This window comes from Suricata suricatta, chromosome 6 (assembly GCF_006229205.1).
Source record: "Suricata suricatta isolate VVHF042 chromosome 6, meerkat_22Aug2017_6uvM2_HiC, whole genome shotgun sequence".
In the NCBI taxonomy this organism is placed as follows: Eukaryota; Metazoa; Chordata; class Mammalia; order Carnivora; family Herpestidae; genus Suricata; species Suricata suricatta.
Window position 1 is genome coordinate 113,766,034 of NC_043705.1, and position 19,157 is coordinate 113,785,190.

The following is a 19,157-nucleotide window of genomic DNA, read 5'->3' on the forward strand; positions in this document are numbered from 1 at the left end:
TTACAATCCAAATATTCAGTGCCACTTTGGATCTGTTTCTATTGTCTGCTGTTTCTGCTAGTTTTCATTCCTGTTGTCGTTCACCTTCTGTTCTCAGGTAGTAGATGGAAAAACTGCACTTGAAAAATTATTTGTAAAAATAATGAGGCCTAGGAAAATGTTTTTTCTCCAGATTTTCATCTTTCAGATTGCTAGGGACATTAATTAGAAATCACATTTCACAGCAATCCACTTTGAGAAGTTCTGATCTGTCTAGATGACTCACTTGGAAACTAGTCTATGTGAATGCTTTACTTCTGGCTCACCCTTACTCCTGAAATGTGGACTTTTAGTTCTCACACCAAAGAATCCTACCAGAGTCTCAAACGTGGGCATCCAACACTCTAACTTTTGTCCTTATGCTCTCAGAAATATTAAAATGTTAATCCTCCTCTCAGCTTCCTATTCTTGGTTAACAAATCGCCCCTTCCAGAGCAAAGGCGGTCTCAATACCAGACTCATCTTTCTGGATTTTCATTTTCTTCCAGATATCAGTCTGGCAATTATTCATGACCTTGTTAGTTCTCTCACACCTCAAGAACATGTTATATTTAGTTGGATATTATAACAAAAAGATCAGAATAATCTAGTCCACCATTTCCGGAACCAGAAGCTGAAGTTTTGGGTTTTTTTAAATTTTTATTATTTTTTTAATGTTTCTTTATTTTTGAGAGAGACAGAGTGAGAAGGGGGGAGGGGCAGAGAGAAAAGGAGACACAGAATCCAAAGCAGTCTCCAGGCTCTGAGCTGCCAGCACAGAGCCCGATGCGGGACTGGACTCAGGAACTGCAAACTCACGACCTGAGCCAAGTTGGATGCCTAACCGACTGAGCCATCCAGGCACCCCCTTGGGTTTTTTTTTCTTAATGGGTTGCCTCACATTTTTCTAGCCAATCTGTCTTTGAGCCAACATTTGGGCACCTTCTCTAGTCTGATAAGTGCTTGACTCTGTAAGAGCATCCTAACTATTCTACAACAGGGGAGGTCAGTGCTAGAGACACCCAATTTAAGCCAGAAAAGGAAACTAAATATCCATTGTAGTGTCCAAATATTCTTTGTTATGAATTTTGGTTCTATGAAAATGGACAAAATTTCTCCCAACCTTGTCATAACTGTGAAAACAAAACCAACTGGATTCACTTTGCCATTAAGTTAGCAGAACAGCAAGGGTACAGAAGTTTAGGCATCTGGATGACTCAGTAAGTTAAGGGTCTGACTTCATCTCAGATCATGATCTCAAGGTCCATGAGTTCAAACCCCATGATGGGCTCTGTGTTGAAAGCTTGGAGCCTGGAACCTACTTTGGATTCTGTGTCTCCCTCTCTCTTTGCTCCTACCCTGTTCACACTCTATCTCTTAAGAAGAAATAAGTGTTTAAAAAAAAAAAAAAAGAAAGGAAGAAAGAAAGAAAAAGAGAATGAAAGGAAAGAAAGCAAGGAAGCAAGTTTATATATATTTTTTGTCAAGTAACTGTATATAGCATCCTCCAACTCAAAGGCCCGGTTTTGTTTAATTATCTCAAATAAAATTGAATTCCTCTCATTACTTTTACCTTCATTGTTAACAAACTGAAATTTCTAAAGCACAAAATGTAATTGTAAAGGTTGAAGTAGGCCACCAATAATTGAAGTTCTTAATAGCAATCTGGACCTCAGGGGTCATAAACTCAATGCTCAGGGACAAACATCTAACAGAAAGTAGTGCGGTATGCCTGATGACGTTGGCCAAGTGAAGAAAAGACATAAGGAGCAGGAGGGACTGTGCCACATTGGAGAGCGTGTGTCCCCTCTACAGAGGCCTAATGCAGGTAATTTCCAGCTATCTGTAGTTAACATGCAGAATGTATGGAGATCCAGAGTAGAATGTAAACCTGGAATCACCAGATCTTAACATTTTTCAAAAGAACGTGAAATCTGGATGTTTCATAACCCCTCTCTCTTTTATTGTTGACAATTAAAACAAAAAGCCACACTGCGTAGGGTAAAGATGAATAGCATAAACAAAGCTCAATTGCTAAAATAAATTATCGCTGATGCCATTTCAGCTTTAAATCCTACCCACCTTCTTTATTAGTACTATTAATGACGGAGAGAAAACTCTCTTGAAAGACTTCACAAGATCCTGATAAAGTGTTTGTAACATAAATGTTGTTACTTTGCAAGTAAAAACAAAGTTTTACATGGACTGAAAAGTCAAAGAAATACTTCCCAAGCAGCTAAATATCATGCAAGCTTTCATTTTTCTAAGATCAGGACAGTTTTTAGTAATTCAAACATGGAATTAAAATAATTGAAAAGTACAGCTAGTTCCTTTATAAAGCTATTTGGGGTACATATTGCTGCACTACGAAGTATCTTCATAATGTGATGAGTCCTAAGTCCATAGCAAAAATGAATATGATGATTGTCATTTTGTATATACCTATCACACCTAAAAGATGCTACATTTGTGAATATCTTTATATCACACACAATTATCATAAAATATTCTAAGGGTATATATTGAATTAAAATATTAAAGCATAAAGTTTATAATCATTTAGACAGTTATCTAATTCAAAAATAAGGGACTGTTAGTTTCTCTTCAGTTTTTCTAAACTAACTGATGTATTGGTTCTTGCTGATTAAGTATATATATCACCAAACCAGCACTAATGTAAAACTTCATTTATTTTGTCCCAAAACTAAAACAGTTATTAAAAAAAACCTAGTAAGATCTCATTTGCATTTATCAACTTGGAATTCCCATCAATTTAATTCATTTCTAGAGAATATTGCATTTTAAATCCAATGGCAGTTGTTTTACACAATTTTAGAAACAAATCAAATGACTATAACTATAACCTTCTTTTAAAAATGCAAAAAGCCAGGGGCACCTAGGTGGCTCAGTCAAGTGAGCGTCTGAGTTCGACTCGGCTCATGATCTCATGAACTTTGAGTTGGAGCCCCACATTGGGCTTGCTGCTGTCAGCGTGGAGCCCACTTTGGATCCTCTGTCCCCAACTCACTGCCCCTTCCCTGCTTGAGCTCTCTTAAAAATATACAAAACATTAAAAAAAATTTTTTTTAATGCAGAAAGCCAGAATTGCAACTTACACATTAAATCTCAGACTTACATATAAACTATTATAGAAATTTCAGAAGCCAATTTGAAGTGTCAAATGCTATTTGTAATTTTACAAAGTGTCATGCAGAATTCTGTAAGATGACAATGAACACAAAATGCAATCCAGATCTGGATGGAATTCAGTATTTTTTACACAGAGGAGAACAAACAGAAATGTGATTGAGAAATGGAGATTAATTTGTACAAAAAGAATAACTTACAGAAGCATTATTTAAAGTAGGTTAATTATGAGAATACTCAAAGTTATCATAGTCCTATAAACTAAACTTAATGCAGAGGTAGCCTTATTTAGATAGTACCTATGGCTGAATTTAATCTACAATGCACTTATTACTCCAAGACAGTAGTCATGTCTATATATTTGGAATATAAATACCATACATTCTCATTCTTTGTGGAATTACTTATTCCTCCCTGGTTTGGGTTTTTTAAATTGTTATTGTTGGTTTTATAAAGTTTCCATTACCAAACTCTGGACAACAAAGACCTTCCTATGACAAATTCAACCTACTCCAATTAAATATTGGTCAGTAGCAATGTTGTACGCCTGGGGACCTGTTTTTTTTTTTTTTTTCTCAATATTCGTCGGCAATTTTTTGCCCATTATTTCACTCCCCATGCTTTCTCCTGCCTCTATCCAAAGACATTTTTCCAATTGCTGTAATACTAAATGAGTAAATTTTAAAAATTATTGTGCCTAACATTTTATGTGAATTAACTTTACCTCGTATTTAATTTACACACTATCCAAAATGGGCTAGAATCTGATATAAATCTAAAATGCATCGTAATGAACTTGTCTATTAAAATACCTCATGAAAAATTCCAAGACCTCATGTTCAGTATCTAAGTTTTCAGTGTCCAGGGGTCAACAACCTAACATAAGTTAAAATACTTGTGTGATGAAATTTATGTGAATCTTGTTGAATGAACATTTTCTTAAAAAACCGATATAACCAAGAAATGCTTTTTCGAATACAATTTCACAATGAAGTTGTTTATGAAGAAGTGGAATTTGACACAGAACAGTTGTTTCATGTTAGAGTCCCTTTAAGAAAGATAACTAGTTTCAATTAAAATGAAATTATTTTTTCTGGTTCTAAAAATAATATGTATTTTCTGGGAATTTAGAAAATTTACAGATGAGAAAAAAAATTACCAACACTCTTAATTACTCACACCTCTTCAGTTACTATGGTGATGCACACAGTTCAGATATGAAATATAAAATTGAAATCAAACTGTAATTTTTAAAATGTTTATAAATAGACTTAATCCATGGGACTTGATAAGGTTATTTAAGGAAAGAGTGTGCATAAAGAAAAGAGGAAGACTAGACAGAACCTGGAGGTATGCCGATATTTGAATAAAGATTTGAGGAAGAACAGCAAAGTGGAATTTGAAAGAATGGTTAATGAGAAGGAGGAAAACCAAGAGTATTTCCCACTGAAGGCGCTAGGATCCACTCCAACGCTACATGAAGAATGAAGAGGTGGTCAACCATGCCAAATGAGTCAGATACACTGAGTAAAATAAGGTCATAGTGGGTTTTGCTACGAGGAGGTTAATGACTATCCAGGCTGATAAGCAGTTTTGGAGGAACCCAAATCAGATTGGACATATATACCTCATGAGAATCAACTAAAATATTCTTCATTTAATGAGCCAATTAAATGGACTTTTACAAAATATATATCCATAGTAGCTACTTAAAGCCATTTTTAAAAGTTATAAATCATATACTTGGAAAGAAAAAAATTCATTCACAATTACACAAAAATCTAGGCATAACGAAGAATCTTATAAAGAAAATGCTAAAATTTGCTGATATAAAAAATGCAAACAAATAAGGAAATTCATCACATCTCAAACTAGAAAGACTACCCTAAGTTCATTAATTGATATCCATTGGACAAACTTTCAGTGACTACTTACTTTTCCAGCACTTGAACTAACACATAAAGGTCAAAGCTGGAAGTCTTACCTGACTGCAGTGGAAATAGCACTTAAATTTCACCATTAAATCTAAGTTGGATGTTAACTAACTTAAGGCTCTCATTAAAGTATCTACCTAAGTTTCTTTCCTTTTTGAAACAAAAATGAGTTTTATCAAAAGCCTTGGGTCCCTCCTTTGAACTACTGATGTCCTCTATTAGCATATTTCCTAACTTCATAACAGCCTTTTACTGTATTTCCAGGATTAAGTCTACCTTATTAGGATGGATTCTTTTAATTGTTAAATTTGGTATGTTAGCATTTTAGTTGGGATTTCTGCATTTATACTGAAATGTACATTTAACTTATAAATTTCTTACCGATTTATTTGAAAATTGGGAAAAAAGCATTTAGTAAAATGAATTGAGCAGCATTCCAAATTTTAGGTTGTTTCATGGAAGTTTTCAAGAATCCACAGTTAAACTGTATCACTCTGGACTCTTGCAGGGAGTTTTTCAGAAACATTTTTAGTTTCTTCCATGGTCAATTTATCTATCTTTATTTGATTTAATGTTATTTGCATTTCTCAGGGGAAAATGCCCACATTTTTTATATATAGTATTTTCTTATCCAGAGCCTTTCCCACGTACATCACCTTTTAAAATTTTAAGTGTTATCCTTTTCTCATTGACTAGATTTGCCAGACTGTTACTTAATTGACACAGGAGAGACTAGAATATAGAACCAGTTACTGCATTTATGTGTTAATTCTGTTCTTTTCTGCATCATCTTCCACATTTATATTCTTTTGTTCTAATTTTCCTTACTTTTTTTTAACTCTCTGGCAAATACTGATTTTATTTTAATTTTTTAAATGTTTCTTTATTTTTGAGAGAGAAAAAGAGAGTGAGCAGGTAAGGGGCAGATAGAAAAGAAAGGGAGACACAGAATGTGAAGCAGGCTCCATGCTCTGAGCTGTCAGCAGAGGACTATGCGGGGCTCGAACCCACAAACCATGAGATACTGACCTGAGCCGAAGTCTGGCGCTTAACTGACTGAGCCACCCAGGCGCTCCTATTTTCTTATTTTATGTAAACATATAGCATTATAAATTTGCCATTAAGTAAATTGGCAAATAGGTCTGAAATCTAAGACTGTAAAGAGCAAAAGACTTAAAGCTCTTCCAAAGTTCTAAGATTAGTGAAAAGTTCTTTGAACTTCACTTTTTATCTCTTAAAATTTATGTGGCCTTTTACATTCTACTTTGTGTGTTTTAATGTAAATATGATTTTTCTCAAGGTATTAAAGTAAAGTTAGTTGACAACTGCAGAGGCAAGACGGCTCATGTTTAGTTAGTGGTTATCTCCCGCAGCATAGTATCCCGAGGAACAAACGTGTTCAGAATAACTTCAGCTTTATCCTGCTAGCTTTGTAAGGACTTTATTACATTGTAGTCTAGTTAAAGTTTCATTTTTACCTCAGTACAATGCTTTCTTGGTCAAAGAAACTAATTTGTTAAGCACAGGAAGTGTACAAATATCTAGATTATATAAAAATATATCTGACTAAAAATGGAAGGGCAAGGAAGATAGCTCTCACTTTTAGATTGGGATATAGCTCTGGGACTGCTTCATTATATATTGAATATTCTGTCCAGGCAAATTAATAGCAACTCCGTAGCTATTTAGAAATACACTTTTATTTTCAAATGATTACATGCTCCTGGTTAAAAACCATATTAATAACTTTCAGATATATTGTGGTATGGATAGAGTTCATGACCTATATAATGTTGGCTTTTGAATTTCCTGAGACTTTCGATAGTCTAATCAATATATATAAAACATGTCCTGTCCCATTTTTAAAAATATGTTTTTTCCTAAGGTACCAAATTTTAAGTCAACTTTACTGATTATTCCTTATTTTAGATACTCTAGCTTAAGATTTACATTGACATTTCATATACTGATTACAATTTGCAACATATAATGACCTTTTAATACTGGAATTGGTTTTGGCCTTGACTTGTTTAAAATTAACATTGCTTAATTTTGCCTGAGATGACCTTGTGTTCTCATTATATTTACTTTGATCCTCCTTCATTGATTCCTATTATCATTTGCTAATCAATGGCAGTACATTTTCATAAATTTATAAGTGACGTGGGTGTTCTGACATTTTTTTCAGTTCTACATTATCTAGATCTAGGCTGGTCCTAGACTTCTTCTGCTGTGACTTTTCCTCTGGAAGTCTATAATTGCTGCATTGTTTCCTAACGGTTAGCGTTATGCAGAAGTCTGAGACCAGCTAAAATTTTTTTTCTTGGTAAATAATTTTTGTTTTCACTAACTGCTTTTAGGTCACATCCAACTTACATAAATCAAGTCACTACCTATTTCCCAAGTATGTCCTGAAGCTTTCCATCTTCACTCACAGCTCCATCCACTTCCTGTGCTTCTGTTTTTGGAAAATGACATCTACCATGAACGAATTCAAATGCCGCTTGCTCAAACACTCATTTCCAGGGTTCATAGTAGTCAGAACTAACCTATTCTTTACCTAAATTTATGCCACTGTCACACGACAGCAGCACTGACATCCACAGCGTTTTACTAAAGAATGTACACCAGTGGTAACAGTAAGCAGGTTCTGGAGTCTGAGTACCAGGTCTCAGATTTCAACCCTGCCACATTCTAGTTCTCTGATCTAAGTTATTGGGCTCCCTGTGCCTTCTTAACTCATCTGCAAAATGGGAATAGTACCGACTCGTGGAATGTTTGTGATGATCAAATGAGCTAACATGTAAATTATCTAGACCCCATTCTCTAAGAGTTAAGTGCTATACGAAGTCCTGACATGTATGTATAGGTATGTACATATGTACATGGTATGTGTTCTCCACTTGTAATGAGAAATATTATTACAAGAGAATGAAACAGGTGCTACCAGAGGGAGAAGTATTCAAAGGCTGGGACAATTAAACACGAATTAAATATAATCAGTTTAGGGAATGCAATGGCATTTTTACTGAATCCAAAATATTTTAATCCCATAGAATTTTAAAAGCACTTTAGTATGCACTAACTCGTTTAATCCTTACATTTTGGAAGATAATTTTGTTTTTCAGAAATAAAGTATGGCAACTCAAATTACCCAGGGTGCAGAGTTAGTTTAAGCTAAGATTAAGAGAGGCGTCATTTTACTTGGAGTTTTGCAAGGTTGCTTCTCTCTATACATCTGCATGTTTCCATCTAGGATGAATGGGAACGCAATAGACAGCTTGAACAGAAGGACCTGGGGTAGAGAACAGTATCCCAAGCTTTGGAAACTGCTCAAATAAACAAATAGTGCTGTGTAATTACACGGCTTTCTGAGTAAACTGAAAGTAATGTGCTAAAGATGGAACATAGCACACTGCCTTGCAAAGCAAGCCCTTGGCTGAATTCAATGCCACTGTTCAAATGTTGTTCTTTAGCAATCATGTGTGGTAAATAATCCCCAGGCGTCTGGCTGAGGAATCTATCAATATTAACTGTGGCCTCCATCATGAAAGAAAGGTAACAAGAGAGGGAGGGTGGGAGGGAGCAAAGAAAGGAAGGAAAGAAGGAAGGAAGGAGGGACAAAAGGAGGAAACAGAGATTGTTATTTGACTGCAGTACATACTGGGGTGTTTTAAATATTCACAACAGGAAGTTATATAAAATAAAAATAAGCATGACTATCCAAAGGTAATTCTTTTTCCTCACTAAAATGTTTCAAATAAATCTTAATTCTCAACAAGATTAACAATTTGACCAACTGACAACTGATTCTGAGACTTGGCAAGCCTAGTTTTCTAATCTTTGGGATAGAGCAAATTACATAAACAGAAATACGTTAACATTACTTCTCAGTGCTAAGAACCTAAATTCCTTATAATTCATCAGCTATATTATTAATCATCTGTGGAAAAGTCACTTAACTCCTCTGGGTCTCGGTTTCCTATCTTTGCAAAATATTATTCATGTTTTAAAGCAGTTTGAGTAGGACTCTGAAACTCTATCATGTTATTAATGAGAAAATACAAACAAAAGAGAAAAATATAACACATCTACATGCTCAAGCTTTTGAATTACTGCCCTTACAATACTTTCAAAATAACATGTAATTAATACCAGATATTGAAGATAGCTCAATGAGTCTCATCAGTCATTTATGAATAAAATTACCTTAAATTCAACATACTATAATTCAAATGAAATCTTCCAGTGTGTAAGCAGAATGAGAGGTCTAATCATAGACAAATGAAATATTTGTCTCAAAATAATGCACTTGAAAGTTACAGGTCTTGTCATTAAAATTCCTTTTATTTTTCCTTCAGTGAAATTTAAGCATTGCCAAAGTCCTGAATCAACGATTTCTTCTTAGTTTTCCAACAGCTGTGATTTGTCTTCTTTTGGTCTGTTCAGTAGAAAGTGAACTATCTGAAGTAGGACATCGTCATTAAAACCTTTCACATTATTATCTTCGATGGCTTCATAAAGAGGCTTACTTTGTGTCCCCCAACATATATTTTTACGAGGGTTATTTTGATCAGCTTGTGTAGTCAGTGCCAAAGTGTTTAATTGGTAGCAGAAAAAGGAAAAGTATTTTCCATCTGTGATCACGCCCTGAGAGACAAAAGGTCGAGTAACATCGGCTTCACTCCAGAATCCTATAGAAAAAAGGTTAACACTGAAATTTACACATAGAATATATTTTACCAAAACAAAACATACACATTAGAGGGTATCAAATACCATCTGAAACCTAGATATTTTGCCTACCAAATTCCTGAAGATCTTGAAGTCCTCTTCATTGTCTCCATTCTAATCCTACATTCTATTTCTGCATCAAAAATACTTTCCTCCCTGGGGTGTCTGGGTGGCTCTCAGTTGGGTAAGGCAACAGACTTCGGCTCAGGTCACAATCTCACAGTTCATGGGTTCGTGCTCCACATCGGGCTCAGTGCTGACAGCTCAGAGGCTGGAGCCTGCTACAGATTGTGTGTCTCCCTCTCTCTCTGCCCTTTCCTCGCTCACTCTCTGTCTCTCTCTTTCAAAATAAAATAAAGACATAAAAAAAAAAACCCTAAAAAAATTATTTCTTCCCTTCTAATATCCCCAAACACATGACACCATGGCACATTCTCAACAACCTGGGCCTTCAACAACTTTCAACTTTAACCCACTTCACCTAAAAAAAGCAGCAAGCTCTATCTACGTCGATGTCCCCAGTATCTGGTAGTAACCACAAGCATCATCACTCACTGACTTCAAGCACGTTCCCACATTCCCAGCACCAGCGGCACCTGCCACCCAGTAACCAATACGGCCATTTACTTCACCCAATCTACAAAAACATACCTTTGGACTTTCTAAGGACTTCACTCATGTCCTTAGACAAATCCTGTCTTTCCTTACATATTTCAACCTTGGTTTAAGGAGCTGCCATCATTTTGTGTCTTTAGGTTCCAGGAGGCCTTTAAAACCTTGACTATTCAAAATTTGCTGACTGCTTCTCACTCTAGACTGACTGGTTTAAGTTTTTTAAACTGATTTTTAAATTTTTTTTAATGTTTTATTTATTTTTGATACAGAGAGAGACAGAGCATGAGAGGGGGAGGGGCAGAGAGAGAAGGAGGCACGGAACACGAAGCAGGCTCCAGGCTCTGAGCTAGCTGTCAGCACAGAGCCTGACGCAGGGCTCGAACCCACGAACGTGAGCTCTGACCTGAGCTGAAGTCGGAGGCTTAACCGACTGAGCCACCCAGGCACCTCTTAAACTGATTTTTAAATCTTATTGCCAGGTCCAAGTAGTAGTGTTATTTCTTTATACATATTTTCTATCAGCCTTATTGAAGACAGCTGATGAGTAATATTGTTAGCTTTTATAATTAATTATAGGAAAAAAGAAGCACTTTATCTTTAATGTATAAACAGTGCCACTCTAGCATTTTTTTTCAGTTTTTTAAATGTTTAGTTTTGAAAGAGAGAGAGAGACACAGAGTGTGAGTGGAGGAGGGTCACAGAGAGACAGGGAGTCACATAATCCGAAGCAGGCTCCAGGCTCTGAGCTGTCAGCACAGAGCCCAACACGGGGCTCGAACTCACAAACTGTGAGATCATGACCTGAGCCGAGGTCAGACACTTAATTGACTGAGCCACCCAGGCACCCCACTCTAGCATCTTTGAGAAAGGTTCCTCCCTCTCTGCTTCTGTCTAATCCTATTCCTATTCTCTCCATTTAGTCAACTGTGAGTAAATAATTATAATAAATTATACATATATTTACATATATGGGGGAAAAAAGGCAAGCTTGAAAATAATTAAACCAGTATTAAAATAAAATTCCTCCTAAAAACTCATATAGGATTAATCCGGTTACACAGTGCAGTTTATCATCAGGTCTTGTAATACAGTCCAAATGCTTCATAACGGGCCCTCAAAGTCCTAAGCGATATGGTTGCTGACTTCCTTTATCTCATCCTCCATCATCCTCTCCCTCCCTTTCTTCACCGTTCTTTAAATACTTCACGTCTGTTTTTACCTCAAAGACTTTGAGTTGTATTCCTTTTGCCTGGAAGTGTCTTTCCCCCAAGTTTATGCTTCGGCAGCTCCTCAGTAGTCAGGTCTTTGTTCAAATGTCATTTTTGGAGACCTCTCCTGAATGACTCCAGTTAGACAGATTCTGCTCCATGGCCCATCTGCACCCCAGCCACCATTCTATCCCTTACATAGTACTTTTCCTCCATAGTATTACCACTAGCTAAAAGTATTACGTTTACTCTTCTCACTATCAGCTCCAAGACAGCAAGATCTGCCTGCCTCATTCAACACTGTCTTCAAGGTCAAGTAGTACTTGGTTCATCAAAACCATGCATTCACTATTTACTGAATGAATAAAGAACCTCTTAATCCACCACATCCTGGAGATAGCCCTCAAGGATATTACGTAGGATAGTTGTAATTAAATCTAAAATTTCATCCACCATAGCACTTCCTTTTCCAGCTTCTGAAAACTGCTTTCATCTACAATGTTGACTTAGTTGGCTATAGTTTTTTCATATACTTGAGACCAACAGAATAAAATTCATTCATACAAAACCGGTCAAAGTGAAAGATCCAAATAACTATCTAAATGCCACTTGCCAGCTGCAAATGTAAAATATTTAATTATGAAGTTTAAAGCAATTGTATTTTGTGTCACTGCGAAAGTTTTCAAAATGATAAGATTCAACCTCCATTTTAACTCAAAGAAAACAATTTGAACTGTTAAATTCTTAAAATGACACAGCTCTCTTCCAAGGACAGTAACAGGCCCAAGATTAGCTTTACCTTGATACATAGCTTGTGCTCCAGTCCAAGCAAAAAGGCTTGCAAGAGCATTAGCTCTAAAAACAACTTCTATCTGGTCAGCACAGTTTTGTTTCCAAAGCCTTTCCCTTTTTAATTTGTCAGGTAACAGATGAAACTGGGTATGGCCATAACAGTGTGGGTCTGCTGTCTTTGAGCCTGAAGAGCAAAATACAAACATTTCAGATGAAACGTAAACGCGAACATCCGGAGCACATCATTAGTCTTTACTTCCAACTCATCCTTCTTGACACAGCATGTGATCAGTATTCAAAATACACAATTGGGAAGTTTACTTATTTATTTCATTGACTGTAATAAGGTTAAACTTCACATGAAAATACAATCTGCTATCATCAAGCCCACATTGACACAGGGTAAGTCAACAGAGTGTATGTAAAATTGACTGGAAAGTTTCCTTTACCATTTTAATGTAATAATTACATACGTTGTTCTTGTTTTTTAAAAAAATGACTTTTATACTATATTTCCAAATAAGGAAAAGAATAGCCAATATTTCATGAAATGCTGGTACTCTGGAGTTTAGCAGTCGTCTTTTCAACCAACAGTTCCCATAATTCACTCTAAGACCATAATGATTCAGAGGCAGCTGATAAAACCGGTCTGGAGGACTAGTATAACACTGGCTTCTTGAAACCATCAAGTCAACTAGGAATTAATAGACAAAAAGACAGCAAAAGTACAAGCTGCACAAGGACGGATATCAGGTCTTACTAATTTTTATATTCCTAATGGTTATCATAGTGTGTGGTCCTAACGGAAGGCTTTTATAAAAATCTGATTCTATCCTGGGTTACTTTTGAAAAAACACAAATTACTTCTACACAATAAATCAACGAGGCCTAATACATGCACTGTTTTTTAAAGTACTACTAACAAGTAGAAACGAGTAAAATTTTAAATGGTGAGCTGAAAGAATATTTTCTGCTCAGTTTTCATGCATATTGCAACCTGAGATTATAAATTATACTGATTATAAACTATCTGAAACCTCTCGGTTGTCAAGAATTATATAAATTTGCATGGGATCTTTTGGACGCATCGATGGCACAGTATTTCAAAAGGGAAACTTACCAATAAATATGGTATTTTCATACTGTCGTTTGAATAACGGAAGCTTGTCTGGCTTACAATTCATCACAGGGATTTCGATGGGTACAGAATAATCCAGTGGCACAAACTTAAGGAAAAGTCATAAATGAACTCACATCAACACTAGTATGTATCTATTTCACTCACATTCTTAATAGATTTTAAAATCTTAAAATGAGATTTTTTTTTTTACAAAATGATTTGATAATACCACTAAGTGTTAGCCAGCCACCTAATTGACAAATAAAGTTTTACTGCAACACAGTCATGCACATTCATTTACATATGGTACATAGCTGCTTTTACACCATAAGAACTAAGATGAATAGTTGCAACACAGATGTATGGCCCCCAAAACCCAAAATATTTACTGTCTGGGCCTTTACAAAAAAAAAAATTGTGCCAACTTCTGATACAGACACAAAGACAACACTCAAAATATACTTATTTTCTCCAAAAGAACTATGATATATAAAATGACCAGCTTATAATTATAAAAATGCCTTGATTTATGATTAGCAGTTAATCTATTATATATTATAATCATAAACTATTTTCAATTATTTATATTTTTAAAGTAAGAAAACAAAGATTTGTTGGTCTTGAAAACTGATGCTTTAATCTTACTTAAAAATGATTGTTCAACCTTTAAAGACTACACATACCATAACAGGTTAAAAACTAAAAAAGAATTTCCGATGAGATGTATTTAAAAGAAACTCAGGCATCCATCCAAAACTTTTTATCCTACTCCAAGCCCATTACCTATGACATTTCCTCACCAGATGTCAGTAGATACATATGCAATAAATTCTTACCTCTGGAAGTTGTTTGGACATTCGAATCTGGTTGTGTGGTTTATCATTTATTTGGTACCTCAAGGCATCGACTCGACCTTTCCGATGACCACTAGCAATAATTTCTTCACCTCGCAACCAGTAAAAGTGAACTGGGCGTTTACAGTCTGTCAAAAGATACCCAAAATTTTCTTACCTCAGTATTTAGATAAATGTAGTTATTATTAAAATACCAGCAATACAGAATTCAGGAATAATTGTGCAAATTAAAAATATATCAAAAATTACTCTGATGTAAGATAGAGTCTGGCTTATAGGATATTTTAACTTCAATGATCAGGACTTAATATATAATGCTCAAACACTCACTGTCTATTTGTGCGATCCATCATACACAAACACTGTAATGAAAGAGGTTTCTCAGTTAAGAATAAACAAAGAAAATAGACCAAAAGGAGTATCACTCATGAAAAATAGTAAGTTTTTTTAGTAGTCACAGAGCTGTCTTAAGAACTACTAATTCAAGGGGCTCCTGGGTGGCTCAGTCAGTTAAGGTTAAGCATCTGACTTTGGCTCAGGTCATGATCTCACAGCTCAGCCCTTGGGTTCAACACCCCCCCACCCCACTTGGGGCTCTATGCTGACAGCTCAGGGCCTGGAGCCTGCTTTGGATTCAGTCTCTCTCTCAAAAATAAATGTTAAAAAAGTTTTTCTAATAAAAATAAAATTTTAAAAATGAATTACTAATTCAATCTTCACAATGATTCTCAAAGGTAGGTATAGTGTCACCACCTCCATTTTATAGAAGAGTAATTTGGGTCTTGACAAAGTCAAGCAAGTTTTCCTAGGCCAACAATCAGGAGTCCAAATCGGTGAGGCTTCGCTCAAGACCACTTCTTTCCCAACTGAGAGGGAAGTAAAGTAGCATGCACATTACAAAACTCGGTTGAATACACATCTACTGTTATAATAATAACATTAATTCAATAGACATTTATTAAGACACCTACTAGACAGTAGACATAAAGAATATGTTAGAAACACCGATTTTAAAAACTATCCATTAATTTTTTTCAAGTCTGCACTAAGCAGTTTATAAAAGTTGCTGAGCATTTCCTGGGAACCCAAAATGGCCAGGTTTGAATCCTGAACTCAAATCTACCAGCTAGAGGCTCTCGCCTAGGTTCATTTTACCTCTCTGTACCTCAGGCTGTTTTTGCCCCATTTATAAAACAATACTACCTACTATAAACGGTTATTGGGAGGATTAAATTGGTTGCGCATATAAAATTTAGAACCGGGCCTGGCACACAGGAAGTACCGGCTAAATGTTAGGTATTTTAATCCCTATCACCTTTAACGTTCACAATTCTACGATGAAGTGAACTGACATGAAGTCACAGAACTTTTTGGTGGAAGGGCCAAAAGCCAACTCCAGGTCTGTTCCAGCCTCTAACAGCCCATTTTCCCAATCAACACTGCTCTTCCGTTTGGCTGGACCTTCACAAAGCAGAGCCAAGGACTGGAGTCGTGCAAGGTAGTACAGCTGGTAGGTGGCAGCACCAGCCCGAGAACCCAGTTTCCAGATTCCTAGGGCAGTGACAATTAAATCTGGCAGCGCCCAGCAAAGCGCGAAAGGACCAGGGGGAAAAAATGACAACGCAGAGAGAAAGACATGAACAGTCCCCACCACCCCCGCCCGACGTGTAGGCCCCAAGGCTCACCGAGGGCGGCGGTGGCCAGAGCGGGGTTGTGTGCGCTGAGCAGGCCCACGAGGGCGGCCACCAGCTGATCCAGGAAGGGCGAGGCGATGGCCTCCCGGTCCCGGTAGACGGGCGCGCGCCGCCTGCGCCGCAGGTAGAAGTGCTCCTGCAGGAGGCAGTCACACGCGGCGGCGCGCAGGGCCTCCAGGTCCAGGGCGGGCGCCGGCTCCGCGGGCGGCGGCGGCAGGCCCGACAGGAACACAGTCTTGGTGAAGCCCTGATACCAGCGGTCAGCGTTCAGGGCGAAGGTCTGCGGATAAACCACGTACTTCATGAACTGCATCTTGGTGAGGATCCGCAGCTTCTCGTCTACCGACTCGGCCGCGTGCACCGTCGCCTGCCACCGCTCCACTCGCCGCTGCCGTGCCGCCTTGCTTTTGGCAGTCAGGGAGGCCACAATTGGCGGGTAGCGCGCGACGGGGACCGCCGCGACATCTGGGCCTGTCACTTCTGGAGCCGCGACAGCGGCCTGGGCCGCAGTGTGCAGTGACAGCCCCGGCCCGCGGAGGGCTAGCCTGCAACACCTGGCCGCCGCCATCTTTGCTCGGGGTCTGGGACCCGGGGGTTAATTTCAGCAACTGTCTCTGCCCTCTTTGCCGTAAGGACCAATCGAAAGCGGAATTTGCGGAGGAGGCCGATTCTCAGAGGGCCTGAGATACGTTGCGTCAGTCTTTCCTTAGCCAATCAGATCACTCCGCCAACTTACTTTCCTGGGTCCCACAGCGTTTGTGGACCGAAGGCAGAACTTGTGTGCCCGTAGGTTTTCCACCAGCCTGGCCGGAAAGTGAAACCTTTGAAGAGTAATTCCCGCCACCTAAGTTGCTCTTCCCACCACGACATAAACCTCCAGCAGGAAACCATTTGGGAACGTTGTGCACCGAAACCTCTAGCCCTTGGTTAAATTTACTGGTCTCAATTGTGTGTGGCACACCTCACCTCAGTTCTGTATTAGTTCTTAAGGTTGAAATTTATTAAAAATATTGTTTTAAAATGTTTTATTGATAATCCGTGCTTTTCTTTAAATGATGCAAGCATCATTTATAAATGACCATTGCTAACCTTTGAGAAAATAATTCCGTTCTGTATGTTAATTGATATATAATTTGCTTTATTTGTTTTAATTCCCCCAATTTTTCAAAACGAGGAATATACTTTTACTTTGATTTAATTGTAAAAAAAAAAAGAAGGAAATAATAAAAAAAACCCACTAAAGAATTATGTTTAAATTTGGCTATGTGTTAAAACTCATTATTTCAACATGAGTCGATTCCTACTAATCTGCAAGCTCCTTGAAGAAAGGAACCTTTTTAATCCTTAGCCATCAATCAATACTTGTGCATAGTAGGTAATCACTACATATCAGCTAAAAATGACACCCAAATCACTAAAAATTTAAGCTTATTTCAGGTAATCTAGTTTATTGACTCACACTCCTATTACTAGGAGCTGGAGTAATATTTATTTGGATTTATTACAATAATTCTTGAGGATATTGGAAACCAAACATTTTGTTGCTAAAAGGAAGTTATAACTTATGTATACCTTTCTGTGAGAAGCGATGGTACAATTTAACTCTGAACTTGCAGATCTATTAAACTGACACTTAGAAATACATCAAATTCATTACAATAATATCTTCTGTGAGAATTTGCTAGCAGAATCTCAAATATCTTGACAATATAACAAAAGGAGGACATAAAAGTGTTAACATCTTTAAACTTTATTCAGTGTTTAAAAGGTACAAGTGAAGTGCTCAATATTACCCAAAGTGACCCTTCTTTGTATGAAGAAATAATAAATATATTTTTAGAGAATATATCATAGAAATCCTAGCTCAACAGTTGTAGGTATTTTCATACTATTCCAACATAGATTTTAGGATTAGAAATGAGAACTAGAGACCAACTAACACTGTAAAACAAAACAGTATTTTCAGAAATTGCTTTTATACTTTTTTGGTCTGTGAATTAAAATAATTTCAATTATCTAATATTTGCTAATTATCAACATTATGAACCAAGGAGGGAGGCTCTGGGGAAGGAAAGGGCATGCTTAGTGAAGGATGGGGCAGGACCACACAAGTATAAAAAGAGCATACTAGAGAGAAAGAGTCAAGTCAGGACCATGGAAAGAAGTAGGCTTTCTTTCCACTATGATCCAAAGCTTTTATATTACACACAACGAAAGAGATGTAAGGCCAAGTCATACAGCATGGTAGGGGCAGTACTGGGACTGAAATCCAGGTTGTCTGCCTCTCCATCAGTTTTATTTAGTGAATAATTATTTAACACATTTTATGTGGTAGGCAGTGTAAGAAGTGAACCGAACAGACAAAAGCATATACTCTAATGGAAGGAAACACACAATAAAATATAAAAAATAAGTCAATGATAGGACTTGTTAAAAGGAAGAAAACGTTATGGGAAATAACAGAGCAGGGGAAGTAAGGCTCATCAATGCAGTCTGCAGGGAGAGGGTTGCAATTTAAAGTGTGTAGTTCCGAGTAGTGTTCATGGAAGGGATGACATTAGAATGAAGGCCTGAAGGGAGTGAGGGAGGGACTCATGCTGATATCTAGGGAAAGAAGCTTCCAGCAGGACCCTGAGATAGGAAAATACCCGGTGGGTTCAAGAACCAGGAAGGAGGCCAATGAGATTGAAGGAAATGACACATGGAGAGTAGAAAGATAATTCAATTAGATTAGAAATGGTGCCAGAATGTATAGGTTGCCAGAGGCAATTGCTAATATTGCTAAGACTCTTCATAGTGGGGAGAAATGGGAAGCCACTGGAAGGTTCTATTCAGAGGGAGGTCCTAGTGTGTTTTAGGTTTTAAAAGAATTACTCCATGTATTAGGTAGCTTGTGTGATTAAACAACAGAAATGTATTTTCTTTTAGTTCTAAAGGCTGGAAGTCTGAGAACAGGGTGACAGTATGGTTGGGCTCCAGTGACAGCTTTCTTCCTGGCTTGAGGACAGCTGCCTCTTTCAGTGTCCTCACATGGCCCAGAG

The 19,157-nt window shown here is 37.2% G+C and overlaps 1 protein-coding gene across 2 annotated transcripts; it reads right to left on the reverse strand.

The window, feature by feature from the left end:
* Positions 1-9,418: 9,418 nt before the first annotated feature.
* On the reverse strand, positions 9,419-16,721 carry MRPS30 (mitochondrial ribosomal protein S30). Of its 2 annotated transcripts, XM_029940916.1 has the most exons (5): positions 16,108-16,721; positions 14,405-14,550; positions 13,569-13,674; positions 12,456-12,632; positions 9,419-9,793 (listed from the first exon to the last, which is right to left on the reverse strand). In XM_029940916.1, exons 1-5 carry the CDS (start codon positions 16,682-16,684, stop codon positions 9,504-9,506), a joined length of 1,296 nt encoding a protein of 431 aa, XP_029796776.1. In that variant the 5' UTR covers positions 16,685-16,721; the 3' UTR covers positions 9,419-9,503. The 2 variants fall into 2 exon arrangements, with proteins under 2 accessions (XP_029796776.1, XP_029796777.1); XM_029940917.1 differs by lacking the exon at positions 12,456-12,632.
* Positions 16,722-19,157: the final 2,436 nt, after the last annotated feature.

Excerpts from the sequence above, each read along its gene's own strand:
- MRPS30 (XM_029940916.1), bottom strand. The coding sequence starts at position 16,684 with ATGGCGGCGGCCAGGTGTTGCAGGCTAGCCCTCCGCGGGCCGGGGCTG. Across the intron at positions 12,633-13,568 it reads TGAAAATACCATATTTATTG|GCTCAAAGACAGCAGACCCA; the intron begins GTAAGTTTCCCT and ends TTTGCTCTTCAG. Across the intron at positions 9,794-12,455 it reads AGCACAAGCTATGTATCAAG|GATTCTGGAGTGAAGCCGAT; the intron begins GTAAAGCTAATC and ends TTTTTTCTATAG.